Genomic DNA, 17,785 nt, shown 5'->3' with positions numbered 1-17,785 from the left:
CCCCATTAAAGGGCTCCTTCCTCCTTGGACACTTTCTTCCAGTCTTGATAATGGTAATAGGGTTTCTCGGCAAGCAGTAATGGTGGAAGGAAGGCAGTCCTTCCGCCTCTACTCTCGATTAAGTGAGCTCTTGGCCCACGGGACCCTCCCTCTCCAGGGCCTCTGCTTCAAAGAGGTGCTGAAAGCAGCCTTAGCTGCACTCTGGTAGAGAGGGGGCTGGGACCTCAGGTGGGGTGGGGCTGGGAAGGCCACAGTCTGAGGCTGGCAAGATGACGAGCAACGGTGGCCGCACACTCCAGTCCCGGGAGGGTTTAGGCAGGAGAGCCATGGCTGGGATGCAGGCCCTCAGCACGGAGCTCTCAGCCCCCAGCCCCTGGAGATTGGTAGAATCAGCCCCCTAGAAGAGGCTCAGAGCAGATAAATGACTTGCCCATGGCCTTGGTGCTGGGCAGAGCTAGGATTTGAACTCAGTTCTTCCACTCTGAGGTTCTGTGCAGGGCAGCCCAGCCTCCCACAAGGCCGCCGGCCAGCATGACCATCTGCACTAACATTCTCAGGGTGGGTGGCCATAGGAAGGGACTGACCAGGCAGCAGAGCAGTGGGGATGGCACAGAAAATGGAGAGCGGGAGTGTCAGCCTCCCCACCCTGCCCAGAGAACCCCCAGGGGTACCCCAAAATTTGGACAGGAGGCCTTCACACTAGCCCTCAGGGCAGGAGGGATAGGAAAGTCATCACTTGGGCTCACAGCATTGAGGAGACAGAGCTGGGGCTGGTACCTAGCTCTTTATGGCCTGTAGGCCATAACTCCCACAGCAAGTTATGGTGTACGTGTCTCCCCTCTTAACTACGAACACCCCTAAGGCCGGAATCAATGCTGTGGTTCAGAGAGCAGACCTGCCCTGGTGGGGTGAGGTAGGGTGTGGTAGGGAATTTGGACTCAGGGAAATTGCCCTTCCCACAGGCCAGGCTGGGAGCCAGAGGCCAGGCCAGGGATGGGGCTCCTGGTGGAAAGAATGGGTCCTGCCTAATCTGTGAAAGCGAGGGTCAGCCCTCCACCAGCTCCCCAAGCTGGCTGACAGGAGGATAAGGCCAGGAGAAGGGTTGGGGAGGGAGCAGGCGTGAGCCCCCTCTACGGGACCTGGGATGAGCCCTAAGAGCCTGCCTCCAACCCAGGCCCCTCAGGGAGAAGCCCACGTTGCTGTTCCTGCAACACATACCCTTCCCGGCCTCTGCATTCATTGTCTCTTTTTCTCAGCTACAGGGTAAGCTCAAAGTTCTGGGTTCAAGTTTGACTGCAGCACCAGCTGGTGACCTTGGGCCAGTCTCAGCCTCTCTCTGAACCCTGCCTGCTGCTGTGGGCTTCTCTGACATCCAGAGAGAAGATGTCTGTGAGAGGCTGGGACAGAACCACTTACTGCCCCTCAGGTGTGGAGACTCAGCCTAGGACTGCAGAGGGCGAGCCTGCCATCCGTGGAAGCATCTCAGAGGGGCTGTATGCCCTTGTTGGGTGCTATCTAGGGGTGGGGGGATGGTGAGTAGAGACTTTGTGTCAGGGGGCCTGGGTTCACCAGCTGAGCTCCAGCTCTAGCTGTGTGACTCGACCTCTGTGGGACTGTCATTGTCCCTTCCACGTATTTTCTCATTGAATCTCTGCCACAGGCTTCTGAGGAAATGCTAGACACAGAGGAAGCCATTCATTCTTTCATTGAGTCACGTGTTCAGCCAACAGTTAGGAGTCTGACACCAGTGCTGGGGGTTGAACAAGAATCGGGTCATCTGCTCCTACACGGGGGTCTGAAGCCCAGCCGGTCACTCTGCGTTGGGCATCAGCAGTAAGTCTTGGCCCCACGGAGCACACAGTCTAGACGTGGGAGACAGAGATCCCATGAATGAGGGAGACCATGCAGAGATACGGAAGACCTCGCGGAGTGCGGAAATGAGATGCACCGTCTGCTGGAGAGAGGTGCGCCAGGTAAGGCGCCTGTGAGAACTGAAGGACAGAGGCGCTGCAGGGTAACGATCTGTGGGAGAGCGAATGAGGTGGCCTCACGCTGGAGCCGACTGTGTGGAACCGACTCGAGGAACGCTTTTTATGGGTCAGCTGATAGCATCTTTATTATCGGGGGTGCCGTCTCCCCCATTTCTCAGCTCTTTACTCCTGAGTTCCCTCTTTGTACACATAGAGGTTGCAGGGAGGTGCGGGGCGGGGGGTGGGAAGGCGCGGCTGGCCGCGCCCTGTCGAAGCCAGCCGAACGAGGGCGCCCCAAACAAGTTCTGCGTTTCCCCGCCCTAGCGCGGCTGAGGGGGAGGGGCGGCCAGGCCCGGACAGACGCCGAGAACTACATTTCCCATAATCCCGTTCACCGCCGCCATCTTGGCAGGTGGGCGGTGGCAGCCTAGGGTCTAGCCCTTCAGGCCTTTGAGCCGGTTCCACTCACCCCTAACCTGGGCCTCCACCTTGGGGGTTGCGCGTCCTCGTCGAGTACGGCGTCCGGGGACCTGGGCAGCTCCTGTCCGCTTTCTCCACCCCTCCACCCTTGGGAGCCTGGTCCACGTGTCGGTCTACGCGGAGAAGGCTGCTTGCCCTCCTCTGGTCAAGGACCGGAGGACTCAGACGTCGGGGGCTCCCAAGTCTCTCCAGACCCCCACCCTGCACATACTGCCCACTCCCCTTCATTCCCAGATGACCCCTGTTTTTGCGTCAGTGAGGACTGAATACTAGGGTCCCGGCGGGAGCCCAAATCCCGCTACCGGGCGCCTAGAACGCCAGGGTAGAGGTAGAAAGCTTAAGAGGGATATATCAGACAGCCAGGACCCAACCCCTGACGACTAGACCCTCCCCTAGCCCCTGGCCGGGGGCGGGGTGGGAGTGAGGGGCCTGCAGAGGGACTGGCCCTTTAAGGGGGTGTGGTCGGGGGGCGGGGGAAGCGAGCGAGACAGAGAAAGCGGCTTCGCGGCGGCGGCGGCGGCGGCGGCGGCTCGGGCGGCGGCCGCGGGGGACAAAGGGCGGGCGGATCGGCAGGGAGGGGGCGGGGCGCGGCCAGGCCAGGCCCGGGGGCTCCGCATGCTGCAGCTGCCCCCGGGCGCCCCCGCCGCCGCCCTCGCCGCGCAGCCGTGCGGAACCGAGCCCGCGAGCTAACCCGAGCCTGCGGCCCGGAGCCAGCCGGCGGGCGTCCCGGAGGCGGCGGCGCAGGGAGGGGCCCGACGCGCGCACGTGGCCCCGGCGGCCGCCATGGCGGACAGCGGCCCCGCGGGGGGCGCGGCGTTGGCTGCCCCGGCCCCCGGGCCAGGCAGTGGTGGCCCAGGGCCCCGCGTCTACTTTCAGAGCCCCCCTGGGGCTGCAGGCGAGGGCCCGGGCGGCGCGGACGACGAGGGCCCAGTGAGGCGCCAAGGGAAGGTCACCGTCAAGTACGACCGCAAGGAGCTACGGAAGCGCCTCAACTTGGAGGAGTGGATCCTGGAGCAGCTCACTCGCCTCTACGACTGCCAGGTGTGTCCCCTACTCTGCGCCGACACCCTAAAATCGTACCCTAGTTGGGCTGCTTGGGAACCCCACCTCGCGCCGCCTGTCACCCGGAGTCAATGGGCGCTACGCTTCCGCGCGCTCCCCTCCCTTTCTATACTCCCCGCCCCCAGTGTGTGCTCTTTCTTGTCTGACCTTAAGTCACTCCTGTCTTCTCCCTCATGACTTCCTCGTGTCACTACCCTGGTCAAGCTTGGGGTCTTCCAGAAGCCTCAAGGGATAGTCTGGGCCATGGGTAGGGGGCAGGAGGCTAGCCTGGGCTGCCGGTGGAAAGGAGGGCTACCTGGTGCCTGCTAACCTACACTGGTAAAAGGCGCAAGCCTGGTGGGATTGTAAAGGGTCTGGGCTGTTCTAATGGGCCAGCCTGCAGCTCCATTTCGGAGTAGGGGCAGGCTAGCCGTCCTCTGGGTTCTGGTTCTCCACCCCATGACTCCTTCCTTGCTCAAATGGTGACTCAGGCCCCGGGGGGCAGGGTGGAGGAGTGGGCTTGCCCTGTGCTGCCTACCCTAGACCAGCCCTGGAATGCAGCTGGCTCCAGACTGGATAGACGCTTCCTGGGGGGGGGAGGGGTGGCGGCACCCCCTCCCTCAGCAAAGCATAGGCTCTTTGTTTCCCCCTTACCAGGCCTGGGTCCTTCCCACTGACCCCTCACCCTTTACTTCCTCCCCACTCCTGGGAAGCTGTGACAGGTGTTTGGGGGAGGGGTAGGGGCTGTGAGGAGTTGAGACAGCTGGCCCCACCTGTGCACTGACTGAGAGGGGGGCCGGGAAGTTGGGGCAACACATCTGCAGGGTTCTCAGCCCAGGGTCCCCCAGCCCTAGCTGTCTGGCCCTGTCTGGCACCCACGGTGCCCAACTGGCAGGGACAGGAAGCTCCCCCCCTCACTGGGCGTTTTGCCTTGGCACAGGCCTGATCTGTTTTCTTCCTCGGACAGCTGCCGCTGTCTGCTGGGCAAAGAAGGCTGGCTCATCCTGCGGTAGGGCAGGGGCCTCAGCCAGAGCCCCTCTCACACCCTCTCTCCCAACTCAGGCCCTTGTCTCTCCCTCCTCCCCCACCCCCACCCCAGGAAGAGGAGATCCCAGAGTTGGAGATTGATGTGGATGAACTCCTGGACATGGAGAGTGATGATACCCGGGCTGCCAGGGTCAAGGTGAGACAGCAGGGCCAGGTAGGGGGATCAGGGAGGGGAGGGCTGCCTGGAGGCACTGCCCCTTGGGTAAGCTCTAGATTTAGCCTTCTTTGGTTTTAGTCACTCAACTCGGGGATGTTGAGCCTCGGCTTCTGCCTCTGTCAAATGGGGCTAATGATGCTTGCCTAGCTGTTGAGTGGCTGTGGCATCGCCTGTGCCTTGGGGTGCCCCCACTCCCTTGGAAGTGGGTACAGATGAACTCGGGGTCCCTTGTTCCTTAGAACTCACACCTACACTTACCCTTCCATGCCCTTCTAGGAGCTGCTGGTTGACTGTTACAAACCCACTGAGGTAAGTAGGTGGTTTCCCCGGAGGCTGGGGTGAAAGGAGCCTGGGTTTCTGTCATCTTGAGGTCTGGTCTCCCTAATGTCCTCCCTTCTGTTCAGGCCTTCATCTCTGGCCTGCTGGACAAGATCCGGGGCATGCAGAAGCTAAGCACACCCCAGAAGAAGTAAGGGTCCTTGACCCAGGTGAACGGTGGCTCCCACAGGACAATCGCTGCCCCCCCGACCTCGTAGCAACAGCAATACCGGGGGGCCCTGCGGCCAGGCCTGGTGCCATGAGCAGGGCTCCCCGTGCCCCTGGCCCAGGGGCCTCTTCCCTGCCCCCTCAGTTTTCCATTTTTGGGGTTTTTTATTGTTATTAAACTGATGGGACTTTTTGTGTTTTTATATTGACTCTGCGGCGCGGCCCTTTAATAAAGTTAGGATTTGCCTTTGGTGCAGCTCACAGGCTCGGCTGGTCTGTTTTGGGGGGACACACTGCTCTGCAGCTGCTGCCAGCTCAGCTGCTTCCCAGGTGACCGCAGGCCTTCCAGAGGGCCACGTAGCCATGGCGATAGCCCAGTGCTGGCTCCCAGACCAAGAGCTGGAAGTGGCTGGGGAACTGGGGGAAGTGGTGTTGCTGTTGGCAGGCAGGAACACTCCTTTTCCTCTGGGCAAGAGGCCACTATGCCACCTAGGGCCTGGCCATCGTGATCCCCATGCCACTGAGCGCACCCCCAAGGCTCTCTGTAGCCAAGAAAGAAGAGGGGTACGTGATGCCAAGGGAGAGGGTATACCAGCTGAAGCTGTGGGCTAGTTCAGTTTCTCGGGGCCCACAAACACACACAGGCTCACTCCATGGACTTTAAGGGTCTTTTTTTTGTGTGTTTTTTTTTGTTTTGTTTTTTGTTTTAAACAGTCTGGTCCCTGATGGGGGCCTCTCCACTGCCCCTCCCCAGTTTCGCTACAGTTCTGAACGTCGCTCGATTTTGAGCAGCTCCACCTCAAACACGAGGGTTGCACCACCTGCAGGGGAGAAGAGGGGACAGAATGAGAACTAGGACCACAGGGAGACGAGATGGGTGCAGGACATGGGGGGCAGGAAGGTATATTACCTGGAATCTTTGGGGGAGCTCCCCGCTCTCCGTACCCTGTCAAAGATGCACAAAGAAATAGTAAGCTGTAGCCTGGCAAAGGGAGAGGTGTGGGGCAGGCATCCGCTGAAGCCAGGCCTCTGCCCATCTCAACAAGAAAGCCAGAAATGCAGAAGGTGTAATGGAGATGCGAAGGGGCTACAAAAGGTCTGGTACAGGGCAGAGGGTGGGCACCAGAATCCAGTGTCCCAGGGGTCTTGCCCTGTTCTCACTGCTGGACATAGCTAGACTTGGCAGAGGCATGCGCCATAATGAATGGACGGGGTGGAGACCAATGCAGAGGCTGAACCAGCCTTCACCCTTCCCCAGACACACACCCCCAACTCCCCTATCCAGGCTCAGGAAGGGCCTCTTACCCAACTCTGATGGGATCACCAGCTTGCGCTTTTCTCCCTCACACATCCTGCAGGACAACACATGTTCAGCACATGGCAAGCACCCAGGCTCCCTGCCCCCCACCCTATCCCTGGGGCTTGCCTCCCACAATCAACCTCCTCAACCACAGCCATGGCCCCCCGACTCACCCCAGTAGCCCCTGGTCCCAGCCCTTGATGACCTGGCCTGTGCCCAGGGAGAAGACAAAGGGCTGGTTCTGGGGCAGGCTGCTGTCAAATTCCGTCCCATCTTCCAGCTTCCCCTGTGGGACCATGGGAAGGCCAGTGAAGAGGAGGGTCCAGTCTGACACACCTCCCCACCCAGCTGCTCTCCCCAAGGGGGCTCCCCATTGGCAGCCATAGCCCTAGAAGGGGACAGAGCCTTGGACAGCTCATAGGACATTGTCATTGCTTGCTGGTGCCAACCTGGGAATCAGGCAGTGAACAGCAGGGTAGAACTACGGAAACTAGTGTAAAAGGGGGAGGGGACTCGCCCAAGGTCACCCACCTTGTAGGATGAGGGATCTGGTTTCCAAGTCCTCTCAGGTCCCCAGAAGCCCCACCCACCCCAAATGCTCCACTCCCTCACCCACCGTGTAGTGCATGTGCAGGACGTCCCCCTTGCGCGATTTGATGGGACAGTGGTCTACCCGCTTCTTGACCCCGATCTGCAGCTTCCGTTTGCCCTCGGCCCCCGCAGCAGTGGCCAGGGCGCTCAGGCAGATGGACAGTACTGTCAGGACCCAGCTCAGCCTCATGTCTCTGCGGGGACAGACCCCGACCGACCGACCAACCGACCGGGGGGTAGGGCGGGGAAGGCGTGGAATAGTAGGTACCAGGAGAATTCCACCCCCACCGTACCTTGCCTGCCCCTGGGGATCCCCTTGTCCCGGGTCACCGCCCCCTCCCCCGGGCTCCGCGGCCACACTTACCAGTCCAGTGAGAAGGGGGCTTGCCCGAGGACCCCAGCAGCGGGGGGAGGGGGTCAGGGGAGGCCACAGCAGCCAGGGCCCCGCCCCTTTGCTCACCCCCAGCCCTTCCTTCCCTCCCGGTCCCCATCTCCACTCTTCAATTCCCACCCGTCCCTTTACGCAAAGTCCAGACCCTATCTGGCTGCCCAGCCGTTGCCTCGACTGGGCGACCCCATTCACGCCACACCCAGTTGCCCCCCGCCCAGCACACCCACACTTCTGCGGCCGCTGCAGGGGGCCTGCCCCGAGGGACCCACACATCGCCGCTGGGTGGCTCCGGGGAGCCCCGATCCTCCGGAGGCACCCCCCAGGCCGGGCCTGTGCCTCCGCCGGGGGCGCCGCCCCAGCTCTGAGCCCTCGGGGGCCTGCGGGGTACCCATACTGGCCCCGTGTCGGGTGGCCGCCGAGCCCGTTCCACCCACACCACCTCTCCTGGGGGAGTTCTCGGCCTACCGCGTCCCCAGGCCCGGCCCCCGCGGAGACCGCCCCCGCGTGGACGCCCCGGGCCATTACCTGGGCCTACCCCTTCGCTTGACTCCTTGGCCCCACCCTTTAGAGGACGTAGTTCCGCCCCCTGCCCTGGAGCCCCGCCCTCAACAGATCCAGACCCCTTTTCCTGAACGGTAGCCACACCACTCACCGGCTGAAGGCCCGCCCCCAGCGCCTGGGTTCCGTCCCCCTCGGTCTCCAAACCCGAGGCTCCGCCTTCCGCCTGTTTCAGCTCCTCCTCCAAGGGCCAGGCTCCACCCCCCACCTGTCCTAGCCCCGCCCCTGGCTCCGGAGCTCCGCCTCCTACTGGAACCAGCTCAGAGGTTCCACCCTTCTCTGTTCCACGTCCCGCCCCGACTCCCGGGGCTCCGCCCCGTGCGGCGTGAGAACCCTCCCCCTGCGGCATCCCCAGACAGCTCCGACCCCAACCCCCAATTTCCACCTAACCTATCCCTCGTTGACACTCGGAGCCCCGACCCGCTCCTGCCCGGCCTGATCCAGCCTGCCCCCTTGCACCCCGGCTCCCCCCAGCCCGGGCTGTGGCCCCCGCTCACCTCCTCGCCGCGCCCCCGGAGTCAACCCCAGTCGCGCTTCTGCCTCTGCGCAGGCGCGTCATCGTCGCTACCAGGCCGGGCCACGCCGCCCGCCCTCATTGGACTGTGCGAAACCCGCTGCCAACGCCCGCTGGGGCGGCCTTTCCCCCCAGCCCCGCCCCCGCGCCACCACGTGATGACGCGCTACTTCCGGTGGCTGGGTAGTGGGTAAGGTTAGGTGAAAGTGACTTCCTAAAGTGCCTTCGGCACTTCCGGTCGAGGTGAAATTAAGGTCAGGCGGACGGGGGTTCCCGGAGGGGGTCTTGAGACGCCATTTTATTTCATCCCCTGGCTCTTCCACAGCGTTCTCAAACGTCCCCTTGGGCCTCTTCGGGATCCACGATCTCGTTAGTTGCAGTGGAAAGAGCCTGGGCTTCAGACTTGGGTTTGAATTTGGGGTCTGCAATCATCGACTGGCAATGTGACCTTGAGCAAGTTCCTGGGCCTGGTAGGACCTGGCAGGGCCACTGTGGGACTGCGGCCCTGCATCCACCAGGCCCTGGCCCACAGCTAATGCTCTCCCTTTGCTCCGCGCTGGCGTCCAAGCCTGCCTCGACCTGCCGCACACTGACCACTGAGTCATGACAGTGGTCTGGCTGGGCCTGTTCCCCAACCAGACTGGTATTTTCAGGTGCCCCAGCACCCAGCCGTGTGCAGTCAACATCTCTCAATTGAAGTAATGAACTTGTAGTTGGGAGGCAACGAAACCTAAATTGAGTGTTAGAGACAGCCGACTAGCGGTCACATACCCAGGTCCATCAGCCTTTCTAAGCCTCAGAGTTTTCCTCAACTGAAAAAGGAAGATAATCAGCAGTGCTGACCTGAGAATTGAGGACTAAGCAAAGGGGTGCATATGAAACATTGTGTGTGTCCAGCACTAAGTGGGCTGGAGAGGGGCCAGCTCTAGGGTCCCCAGCCATCATCTGTCTCACTTCAGTTGAGCTATGGCATTTTAGGTGACAGCATAACTGAGAAAAATGATTTGAAGTTGGTAATCACTGTCAGGAATTGTCTCTTCTGATTTAACCCCACTCCTGCCTGAGGCCCAACAAGATCACTACCCTGCCCTCCAATCTCACACCTCAGAGAAGGCCTGCATTAGGGTAGCCGCTTTGGGTTAGCCCCTGAATGTCCTGTCTCAGCAGGGCAAAGCATTGGGTCCCCAAGGTTGGCCTTTGGTCCACCCCTCACCGCTCCGCCCCAGGGACACTGGAGGCTGCAGGCAGAAGGCTGGGCACTGAGCTTAGGCTGGGTCAGACAAAAGTCAGGAGAATCCCAAGCAGGGGCTGGTGAGGGGAGCCCAAGGGGAAGGGAGGTGAAGGTGGAGAAAACTGTGTGGTTGGGGTGAGGGGACCTATCTCCCAAACCGAGCCCACCAGCCACAGCCCTTTGGTACTGGTGGGGACAGGGCAGGTGCGTGGCTTTAGAGTTAAGCTAGAGGAAGTAGCTTACATATGGAGCGCTGCCCAGCAGAGAAGATGGGTTTTTCTATCAAGTGAAGACGTACTCAGACTTTCCTGGAGCCCAAGGGTGGAAGCTGAGGCTCAGAGAGGGGGCAGTGACAACCAAGATCATTCAGCAGATCTGGGTCCCACCTCAAGCTCATTGGCCACAGCAGGCCATCTCCTTCCAGAAAGCAGCCTTTGTGATGAACAAGGAGGACAGGGCCTGGATGTGACAACAGGACTGTGACGAATACACAGTTCCGGCTCCGTCTGTGACCTGGTGGGGGACCTCGGGTCTCGTTTCCTCCATCGGCATAATGAGGGAGTAAGACCAGCTCTGGTTCGAGGAGGCAGTGTGATGCAAAGTGCCTGAATCCCCCAGCCAGGACAGTGACAAACAGTGACACAGGCAGGGACAGTTCCTTCCATCTCTTTTATCAGGGTCGGGGGGGTCACAGTTCTCACACTGAAGCCCGATTCCCAATATGTGCGCAGGATCGGTGTCTTCTTAGTGAGGGGACAGAGGAGCCCGCTGTAAGATGCTCACTTGTACATGGTGGTTGAAAACTGAGATGGGACCCCTTCTCTCCCGAGTTAGTCCGTGATACTTGGTGCTGCCTACACATCTCCTCGTCCAGCTGCCCACCCTGCTGGACGGCAGCCTGGAGGGACCCGGGACAGCTAGGAAGTCCTCTGAGAGGCCCAGGTCCTGGAGCAGCTTCTGCCCACACGGAGATCTTGGGACTGGGCTCTTCTCAACATGTTGCCCTCCTGTCCCCCTCTGGGGGCAGGGGTGGCCTGTGAGGCAAGTGGCCCTGCTGAGTCTGAAAGGCAACGTGTCACCTTCGCAGCTTCCGGCACCTGAGGAAGGGAGGAAGGGGTCTGTTCATGCGGGCATGGCTCAGCCCCTGCACTTCTAGATTCACCCCTTTGTTACCTTCTGTGAACCCCATTTTCTCCCACCACTCCTGGTGAGCCCCAACTGGCCTGCCCACGTGATGCCACCCCATGGCCTCTCTGTGGAAGGGAGGAGTGACGAGAAGCATCTCAGACAAGGGTGGACAAGGATTCCATGGTGTCCCCTGGCCTCTCACAGAGCCCACAAGGTGCGACAAATGTCTCCCATGGGGGCTTTTAGGAAGGCCCAGAGCTTCACAAATTGGAGAGCCGTCTCTCTCATCTTCACTGCAGACAGATGTTACCTTCGGGGCATCTGTGACCTCTCGGAGACCATGTCGGGTGCCCCAATGTCAGCCCTTGACCTCCTCTGCTGGCATCACATATCCTCACGTCCGACTCCCACATGAGAATGTGAACTCTGTTTACACTGATCCCAGTGCCAGTGCATGCTTGGTAAATATTTGTTCAGCACATTCAGCGGCTTCCCCTTCCCTGGCAGGCTCACCCCGGGCCCACTCCCGGCCCGATGCCTTCCCGCAGCTCCTCACCTGCAAGTGTCTGGGTTGAGCTCTAGGCCCCGCCCTTGGCAACGGAGGAAGCTGCGGCGTCGGCAGCGACAGCGGCAGGTCCTGGGGTCAGGGCGCTGGCGGCGCTGGGTGCAGCGTGGGCAGAGGGGCCTGGGGCTGGAGTGGGATGGGTGATGTCAGCTGGGGAGGGTGCTCCGGGGACAGAGTCCCAGCCCGGAATGGAGCGGGGCTGGGGGCGGTGGTGGGGAGTGGAAGCCCTAGGAGGAGAAGCAACATGTCTGGGGCGGGAAAGAAAAGTCTTCCCAGGAGCTGGGGTTGGGTCAGAGCGCACAGTCTCGGGGAGCAGAGGAAAAGGGGACGGGGGACACAGTGGGAGGAGAAAGAGGGGATGGGACTGCAGCTTCCTGACACACTCATACACCCCCCTCCCCTACCCCACCCCATCCACACTTTACATTCTGGCTGCTGGGCCTGGGCTCCAACCCCACCTCAGCAAAAGCCCAAGAGACTCACCTGTCCGGCTTCAGAGCACTCTCTCTCTTTTTTGGTCTGAAAAGTAAGAGGGACAGACAAAGACAAGAAGGGGAAGAGGATCAGAAAAGCCAAGCCTCCTACTCTCTTACCCCGGATCCCAGGCCTACTCCAGTTCAAGTCTTGGAAATCTGGTCCCCACTGTGGTGTACCACTGTGCCCCGCAACCCCCACCCCCCCGCCCTGCCATCCCCGGAGCCTGGTCTCTGCGAGCTCAGAAGTGGGGCTGGCTGGCACCTGCATTCACACTGGCTGTGTTCTTCCAGGGACATCTCGCCCAGCTGACTGCTCGGGTAACGGATCATGAGGATCTGTATCCCAGAGATGGAGGAGAGACAATGTGAGAGACGATGCGGCGGCAGGGGAGGGAATGCCTCATGGGCTGGAGGGAGAACAGCTTGCCCACCAGGTAAGGCTCTGGCCACCGCCCCCAGAGCACCAGCATCCACCCCAGCCGGGCACACCCCACCTGCCCCAGCACCTGCATTCGGACTTGGTGCTGCCCGGTGGGCACGCACTCCAGGCCGTCGTCAGGGCAGCAGCCACCGCAGCGCTGCACCGTCACGCAGCTGGGCACCAGTTGCTTGGCCATGGAGCCCATGAGCTCCACGGTCAGGGGCACCACCACCTCCCGCGGCTGGCAGGTGGCACGGGCATACACATCTATCCATGACACCACTGGGGGCAGATGCACAAGGGTTAAGTCCAGGCTGGATTTCCTGCAGCTTCTCCCTGGTTCCCCTGTCCCCTGTCCCCTGTCCCGTGCAGCTGTTCTCTCTCATTCCTGTGTCACAGCCACCCTCCGCCAGTCCTCTCTCTGCCCTCACAACCTGTCTTCCCCTGCCCAAGACCCCAGGAACCCCACTGCCTCAATTTCCTCTTCTGTGAAATGGGCAGAGTAAGAGTTTGCGTCTTGGAGAGTGACTGGGATTACACAAACTGTCGGGCAAACCGTCTCAGTGCTGGTTAGTGCAGTTATCGTTACTATTACCTTTCTTCTGGTGGCCGAGGGCATCAGGCTGGGACACAGGGCCCTGTAGGAGAGAAGGGACCTGGACCCAAGGTGCACTCAAGGAAGGGCTGGCCCTGTCACTGTCCCCAGGGCTCTGCCCTGGCCGTCAAAAGGCTTCAACTCCTCTGTGACATTTTTCCAGATTGCTCTGCTCCTGGGGTCACTCTAGCTTTACCTATCCTCTCTTGGCCACCTGAGACCTGCCCCAACCACGACGGTGGCGGCGGCAGCGGCGGTGGCGTCCAATATCCAAGCAGGGGGCCGGCTGATTCGGAGGCCGCAGGTCAGGAGGGGGCAAGTGGGCGCCGAACCAAGTCCTGCGGGCACCAAGCATCTCCGCCCCCGGCCGAGCCCAGGGGACGGGGTGGGGCAGGGGAGTGGCCCGGGGCTGGGCAGATGGGCCGGCGGGCTGGCGGGCCGGCGCGGAGGGACTCCTCCCGGGGGATGCCCTGGCCGGATCCCCACCACGCCCCGGTCCGCAACCGGACCCCGCGGATCCCCGAGGCAGAGGCGGCTCCGCGTCTCCCCACTTCCGCCAACCTTGAGAGAGGGCACGGCGGGCGGGAGGGATGTCGGGGACGCACGTACCTGGGCGGGGGCCAGCTGCAGGAGCGCGGCGAGCAGCAGGCGGCGGAGCAGGGGGCTCATGGTGCCCGCGGGGGCCGCGCGCCGGGGGCGCCCGCATCGCCCTAGCCCGGTGGCGCGGGGGGCGTCGGCAGCCAGAGCCCCATGGCGCGGGCCCGGGCGCGGCGGGCGGGGGCCGGGCGCGGGGGGCGGCTCCTCCGCGGCCCCCTCCCGAGCCCTGAGCGCAGGCAGCGCAGCGCAGCGCAGCAGCGGCGGCCGGAGGAGCCGGGCGGGCGGGCGGCCGGTGGCGGCGGGCGGCGGCGGCGGGGACGGCGGGGGCGGCGGGGGGCCGGGCCCGGGCTGGCGGGCGGGCGGCTCATGTGACCCAGACACGCGCTCCCCACCGGGCCGCGGGGCGGGGGCGGGGCGGGGGAGGGGGGGCGAGGCCGCCGCCGGGGCCCGCCCCCTCCACACACCCCCCGCCCGCCGCAGCAGGGGAAAGGGGACGCACCGCCCAGGGGGCCGGGCTCCCGGGTCGCCGCCGCCAGGACCCGGAGGGCGGGGTGCTGTCTCCCGGCGAGGCCCGGGAGGGGGCCGCTGGGCCGAAAGCAAGGAGCCGGGCACGAGCTCTGAGAAGCACTTTATTGCACGCGTTTTGGGGAGTGGGAAGTCCCGCGGGGTACCAAGGAGGGAACACAGGGCAGCCCCCATGAGCCGCTCATGGGCGGGTGCCTGTGAACGGAGTCGGGATCCCTGGGTCTCCAGGTGGTGGCTGCTGCTGCCGCCTCTGCAGATTCTCCTGGAGCCTCGCTCTGTTGGCCCTGCAGGAGAGAGCACCTGGGCGGTCAGGACGTAGGATCCCGGAGGGTGGTGCCGGGACAGTGAAGGGAGGGCAGGATGACGCAGGGACAGACCTGGCGCGAGCCCGTGTGTCATTGTAGATGGCTGTAATGATGCGATCCTTTTCGTCCATGAAGCTCCTGTGCATCTGCTCCAGCTTCCTGCAAGGGGGTTGCAATTAACCCCAATCCCTGCGGTCCCCCAAATCCATCCCACGCCGACCATGCCACTCTAGGGTCTCACAGCTTTACATCTGTGAGGACCCCTGCCTAACTGCCTGCGCTAGGCGGGGAGAGGGGCCCAGAACGGCCGGGGCTTTTCCAGCGTCCGCTGGTGACCCAGGTCCCCGGCTGTTCTGTGGAAGGCGGAGACAGCAGGTCTGAACATCGGGGTGTTCCTCCTCGCCGGAGACTAGCAAGGGTATACATCTCCATCACTGAGCTCGGCAGCCTGCTAGCTGTGGGCACCAGTCATTGGGCAGCTTTGTTGGGGAGCCTCGGTATCCAGGGCATGCGTAAAAGGGTGGCAGGGAGATAGCCGATTGCCCAACAAGCGAGGATAGCTGCCGGTGAGGCCCAGTTACAACATATTTCCTTCTTGGGCCTGCTCTTCGATGGCTCCAGCACGCCCTGGCAGCAGCACCCAAGATTTACATTCAAATGCCAAAAAAAACGGAAAATGACATTAGCCTTTAGTGAATGCAGAGCTACCCCTGCCAAGTAAGGAGACGCTCAGGAGACCTATTTCATGCCATTCTTAGCCTGAGAGACACAAAAGTGCAGGCCCCACAGGTGGATGTGTGGCTGACCACAGTGGGCTTCCCCTCCCCCTGCCCTCTGCCCATCACCCCAGGGGGAAGGCAGAGATCACCTGAAGGCCACATAGTGCAGGCCCATACCCGCCAGCATGATCAGGACGCAGTACCCCAGCACCCGCTGGTTGTGTTTGTGCTGCTGCTGCCTCGACTCCGGTCCCTGAGGCCTCACACCATGAAACTGGGCCCAGTACTGTGCATTGGGGGGTTCCCAGGAGCTGCTGGGAGGGGGAAGAAAGGAAGTGTGGGGATGAGGCTCCCCAGGAGACGCGGGGGGTGGGGCAAGCCGGGGCAGGACGACTGTACCTGTGTGCTCCATGAGCAGACCCGGGATGCGCTGTGGCTCCTGGAGACTTTGGAGGAGCTGCTGAGCAGAGCTGGTGATCATAGCTGCGGCGGCTCTGCTCTCGGCTGAGCACTTGGTACGCTTCGCTCAGCTCCACAAAGCGGCTGTGCAGGGCTGGATTCCCAGGGTCCCGGTCAGGGTGCAGCTGGGGTGGGGCAGGACTCTCTTCAGCTCTTTTTCCATGGCCCTTCACAGAACCCATCCCAATAATGTCCACCCACAAAGGCTCAAATCACTCTCAGAGGCCCTGCCTGGACAGGAACCCTCAATCTCAGGGCTGCCCACCCCTCTAGAAGGCCGAAGAGTCAGGAACCACAGACTCCTGCCCCCTCCCCTTGTTCAGGCCCTCCCCACCTGCTGCCTGGCTCTCGCCATATGCCCAGGTCCAGGCTTTCTCAAGAGCAGGCAGGTCAAAAGAGCCAAGTCCAGCCCACCACACAGAAGCCCTGGCTCCTGCCCCCAACCTTTCCTCCCAACTGGCCAGAACTCTGCCCTCTCTATACATGCTAAGGGAATGTGGCACCATCCAGAATGAGCCACTCAACTCCACTCCTGGGAGTCTGAAATGTACCCTATCTGGCTCAGACTGACCCTCCTTCCTCCCCATCTAGGACCACTGGTACCTCTTTGGACTTGGAGAAGAAAGCTCGCTTAACTTCTTCAGTGCTGGCACCAGGATGCACCCCTAACAGTTCATAGTAGTTCCTGGGGCCAGACCTGTGGAGATAAGCCAGAAACTGCAGGGGCTATGGAAACACAGAGGATATTCCCCCCCTCCTCCTCCCAGCCCCCCTGGACCACACTCCTCAACTCAGAAACCAGGAGGAAAAAGAAAAGAAACCAGGAGGTGAGGAAGCTGAGGTCGGTGCCAAGGGAGATCCACCTCCAAATCATCCCTCCCTTTTTGAGCATTTCAGGTATGGTGCAGATCAGAACATCTCAACGTGTAGCCCTCAGACCCCTTGTGTCAGAAACACCCCGGAAGTTTGTTTAAAAAAAAAAAAAGCAAAAACAGATTCGCGAACCCCACTTCATGCCTGCAGATCAGAATCTCCAGAACAGGGCCTAGGAATTTGCATTTTTGTAAGCCACCCCCACCCCAGCCCTCCAGTGAGTTGCACAATGATGCTTGACGACCACTACAGTCGTGAAAAGAGCACTGAGTTTGGCTTGGACTCAAATTCCACTATTGCCACCTAACTTGCTGTATGATCTTGTGTCCTCCATCGTGAAGGCGAGGGTTACCTGAAACAGCCTGTAAGGCACCTGACAGAATAGAGAGATCACAACTACCGTAGTAGCTACGTTCAGGCCTGGAGCTGGGCAGGCTCTCCTCAAGGAAAACCCACTGAATGGGGGGGGGGGGCTGCCCCCGGCCCCCGACTCACCGCTGCCCGGTGGCCGCTGAGAAGAGCCGGGTGGGAGGGCTGCGGGGCCACAACCGGCACAGGAACAGGGACAGCATGGCGACAGGCAGGCGGCGTTTGAAAGGAGGCCACGAAGAGGAGGGCATTAGGACCAGAATAGGACCACACTTCAAACACTCCGGGGCCAAAGGGAAGGGCCTGGCCCCGTTTACTTGCGAAGGCAAACTGAAGCTGCCTTGGGGAACCCAGGGGCGGTGGGGCCTCCTTTACTCGGGACCAGACCCCAGTGTCCTGGACCTGCCCCTGCCTCTGACCCGGGCGTCCAGGGCCCCTCCCCACACTGGTCTCGGTGTCCGAGACAAGCAGTCCCGGACACCGAGACCCCCATCCCGACCCTGCGAGCTTGGGGGCGGGTGAAGGAGGGGCCCGCCAAGCCCCGCCTCCGCTGCGCTCACGGATTCCGCGGCCGCCAACTCCAGCGCCTATTCAGGCCCCGCCTCCACATTCTCAGTGGCTTAGCCGCCCAGACCACGCCTACCGAGCCGGAAGGTCCGGACGTGCGTCGAAGGCCACACCCCGCACACCCATTGGCTTTTGGCGCCTCGGGCCCGCCCAACGAGGTTGAGGCCCGCGGACCCGCGGAAGGGCTCCTGGCGCCCATCCGCGAAGCAGGAGGGATGCTGCCCGCCCTCATTGCGGCTTTCGACCCAGCTTTCGTCGCTCTGTGCCGGGAACACGGCTGTTAGTCAGCTGTGCAGCGAGACATCTTTCATAAAGCAGCTTCCACCCCATAGGAGGCCCGGACCCTCACCACAGCCTGGCAGGGGAGCTCGGTCCTCATCCCAGTTTGCAGACGGGAAAACCGAGGCTGGGTTGTTGTTG

At 61.9% G+C, this 17,785-nt stretch overlaps 5 protein-coding genes across 8 annotated transcripts; 1 reads left to right on the top strand and 4 right to left on the bottom strand.

The window, feature by feature from the left end:
• Positions 1-3,050: 3,050 nt before the first annotated feature.
• PPP1R14B (protein phosphatase 1 regulatory inhibitor subunit 14B) lies at positions 3,051-5,435 on the top strand. Its single transcript, XM_026483365.4, is given in 6 exon segments — positions 3,051-3,099; positions 3,102-3,208; positions 3,210-3,491; positions 4,591-4,674; positions 4,972-5,004; positions 5,100-5,435. Coding segments are annotated over 6 exon segments (609 nt in total). The 5' UTR covers positions 3,051-3,065; the 3' UTR covers positions 5,169-5,435.
• Positions 5,436-5,835: 400 nt separating this feature from the next.
• Positions 5,836-8,626, bottom strand: FKBP2 (FKBP prolyl isomerase 2). 2 transcript variants are annotated; one of them, XM_026483366.4, is made up of 6 exons: positions 8,519-8,626; positions 7,098-7,266; positions 6,655-6,767; positions 6,487-6,533; positions 6,092-6,127; positions 5,836-6,002 (listed from the first exon to the last, which is right to left on the bottom strand). In XM_026483366.4, exons 1-6 carry the CDS (start codon positions 8,578-8,580, stop codon positions 5,941-5,943), a joined length of 489 nt encoding a protein of 162 aa, XP_026339151.1. In that variant the 5' UTR covers positions 8,581-8,626; the 3' UTR covers positions 5,836-5,940. The 2 variants fall into 2 exon arrangements, with proteins under 2 accessions (XP_026339151.1, XP_026339153.1); XM_026483368.2 differs by lacking the exon at positions 8,519-8,626 and adding an exon at positions 7,989-8,042.
• On the bottom strand, positions 7,442-8,415 carry LOC125282585 (translation initiation factor IF-2). The gene has a single exon (XM_048217678.2). The coding sequence runs from the start codon at positions 8,368-8,370 to the stop codon at positions 7,573-7,575; it is 798 nt and encodes a 265-aa protein (XP_048073635.1). The 5' UTR covers positions 8,371-8,415; the 3' UTR covers positions 7,442-7,572.
• Positions 8,627-10,416: 1,790 nt separating the features above from the next.
• Positions 10,417-13,733, bottom strand: VEGFB (vascular endothelial growth factor B). 2 transcript variants are annotated; one of them, XM_026483369.4, is made up of 7 exons: positions 13,561-13,733; positions 12,952-12,994; positions 12,442-12,638; positions 12,198-12,271; positions 11,943-11,978; positions 11,451-11,686; positions 10,417-10,863 (listed from the first exon to the last, which is right to left on the bottom strand). In XM_026483369.4, the coding sequence occupies exons 1-6, from the start codon at positions 13,618-13,620 to the stop codon at positions 11,473-11,475; spliced, it is 624 nt and encodes a 207-aa protein (XP_026339154.1). In that variant the 5' UTR covers positions 13,621-13,733; the 3' UTR covers positions 10,417-10,863; positions 11,451-11,472. The 2 variants fall into 2 exon arrangements, with proteins under 2 accessions (XP_026339154.1, XP_026339155.1); XM_026483370.4 differs by having other exon boundaries at positions 11,451-11,585; positions 13,561-13,731.
• Positions 13,734-14,164: 431 nt separating this feature from the next.
• DNAJC4 (DnaJ heat shock protein family (Hsp40) member C4) lies at positions 14,165-17,407 on the bottom strand. Of its 2 annotated transcripts, none has more exons than XM_026483378.4 (6): positions 16,925-17,407; positions 16,160-16,253; positions 15,497-15,681; positions 15,247-15,411; positions 14,451-14,537; positions 14,165-14,357 (listed from the first exon to the last, which is right to left on the bottom strand). In XM_026483378.4, exons 1-6 carry the CDS (start codon positions 17,047-17,049, stop codon positions 14,255-14,257), a joined length of 759 nt encoding a protein of 252 aa, XP_026339163.1. In that variant the 5' UTR covers positions 17,050-17,407; the 3' UTR covers positions 14,165-14,254. The 2 variants fall into 2 exon arrangements, with proteins under 2 accessions (XP_026339163.1, XP_026339164.1); XM_026483379.4 differs by having other exon boundaries at positions 15,247-15,408; positions 16,925-17,397.
• Between the last annotated feature and the right edge of the window lie 378 nt (positions 17,408-17,785).

The sequence above is a fragment of the Ursus arctos genome, unplaced genomic scaffold (assembly GCF_023065955.2).
Source record: "Ursus arctos isolate Adak ecotype North America unplaced genomic scaffold, UrsArc2.0 scaffold_23, whole genome shotgun sequence".
NCBI classification, from domain to species: domain Eukaryota; kingdom Metazoa; phylum Chordata; class Mammalia; order Carnivora; family Ursidae; genus Ursus; species Ursus arctos.
The sequence above is the reverse complement of the archived record's forward strand: the minus strand, read 5'-3'. Positions and strand labels throughout refer to the sequence as shown.

Bases quoted from the DNA above. Each gene is read 5' to 3' on its own strand.
- VEGFB (XM_026483369.4), bottom strand. From the start codon at position 13,620: ATGAGCCCCCTGCTCCGCCGCCTGCTGCTCGCCGCGCTCCTGCAGCTG. The intron at 12,639-12,951 runs GTAATAGTAACG...ATCTGCCCCCAG, and splicing joins CCTCGGCCACCAGAAGAAAG to TGGTGTCATGGATAGATGTG. The intron at 12,272-12,441 runs GTGCTGGGGCAG...TCTGGGATACAG, and splicing joins AGCACCAAGTCCGAATGCAG to ATCCTCATGATCCGTTACCC.
- FKBP2 (XM_026483366.4), bottom strand. From the start codon at position 8,580: ATGACGCGCCTGCGCAGAGGCAGAAGCGCGACTGGGGTTGACTCCGGG. The intron at 6,534-6,654 runs GTGAGTCGGGGG...GTTGTCCTGCAG, and splicing joins TGGGACCAGGGGCTACTGGG to GATGTGTGAGGGAGAAAAGC. The intron at 6,128-6,486 runs GTAAGAGGCCCT...CATCTTTGACAG, and splicing joins GGTGATCCCATCAGAGTTGG to GGTACGGAGAGCGGGGAGCT.
- DNAJC4 (XM_026483378.4), bottom strand. From the start codon at position 17,049: ATGCCCTCCTCTTCGTGGCCTCCTTTCAAACGCCGCCTGCCTGTCGCC. The intron at 16,254-16,924 runs GTGAGTCGGGGG...TTATCTCCACAG, and splicing joins TCAGCGGCCACCGGGCAGCG to GTCTGGCCCCAGGAACTACT. The intron at 14,538-15,246 runs GTGATCTCTGCC...ACCCCCTTGCAG, and splicing joins CTGCACTATGTGGCCTTCAG to GAAGCTGGAGCAGATGCACA.
- LOC125282585 (XM_048217678.2), bottom strand. From the start codon at position 8,370: ATGCCGCAGGGGGAGGGTTCTCACGCCGCACGGGGCGGAGCCCCGGGA.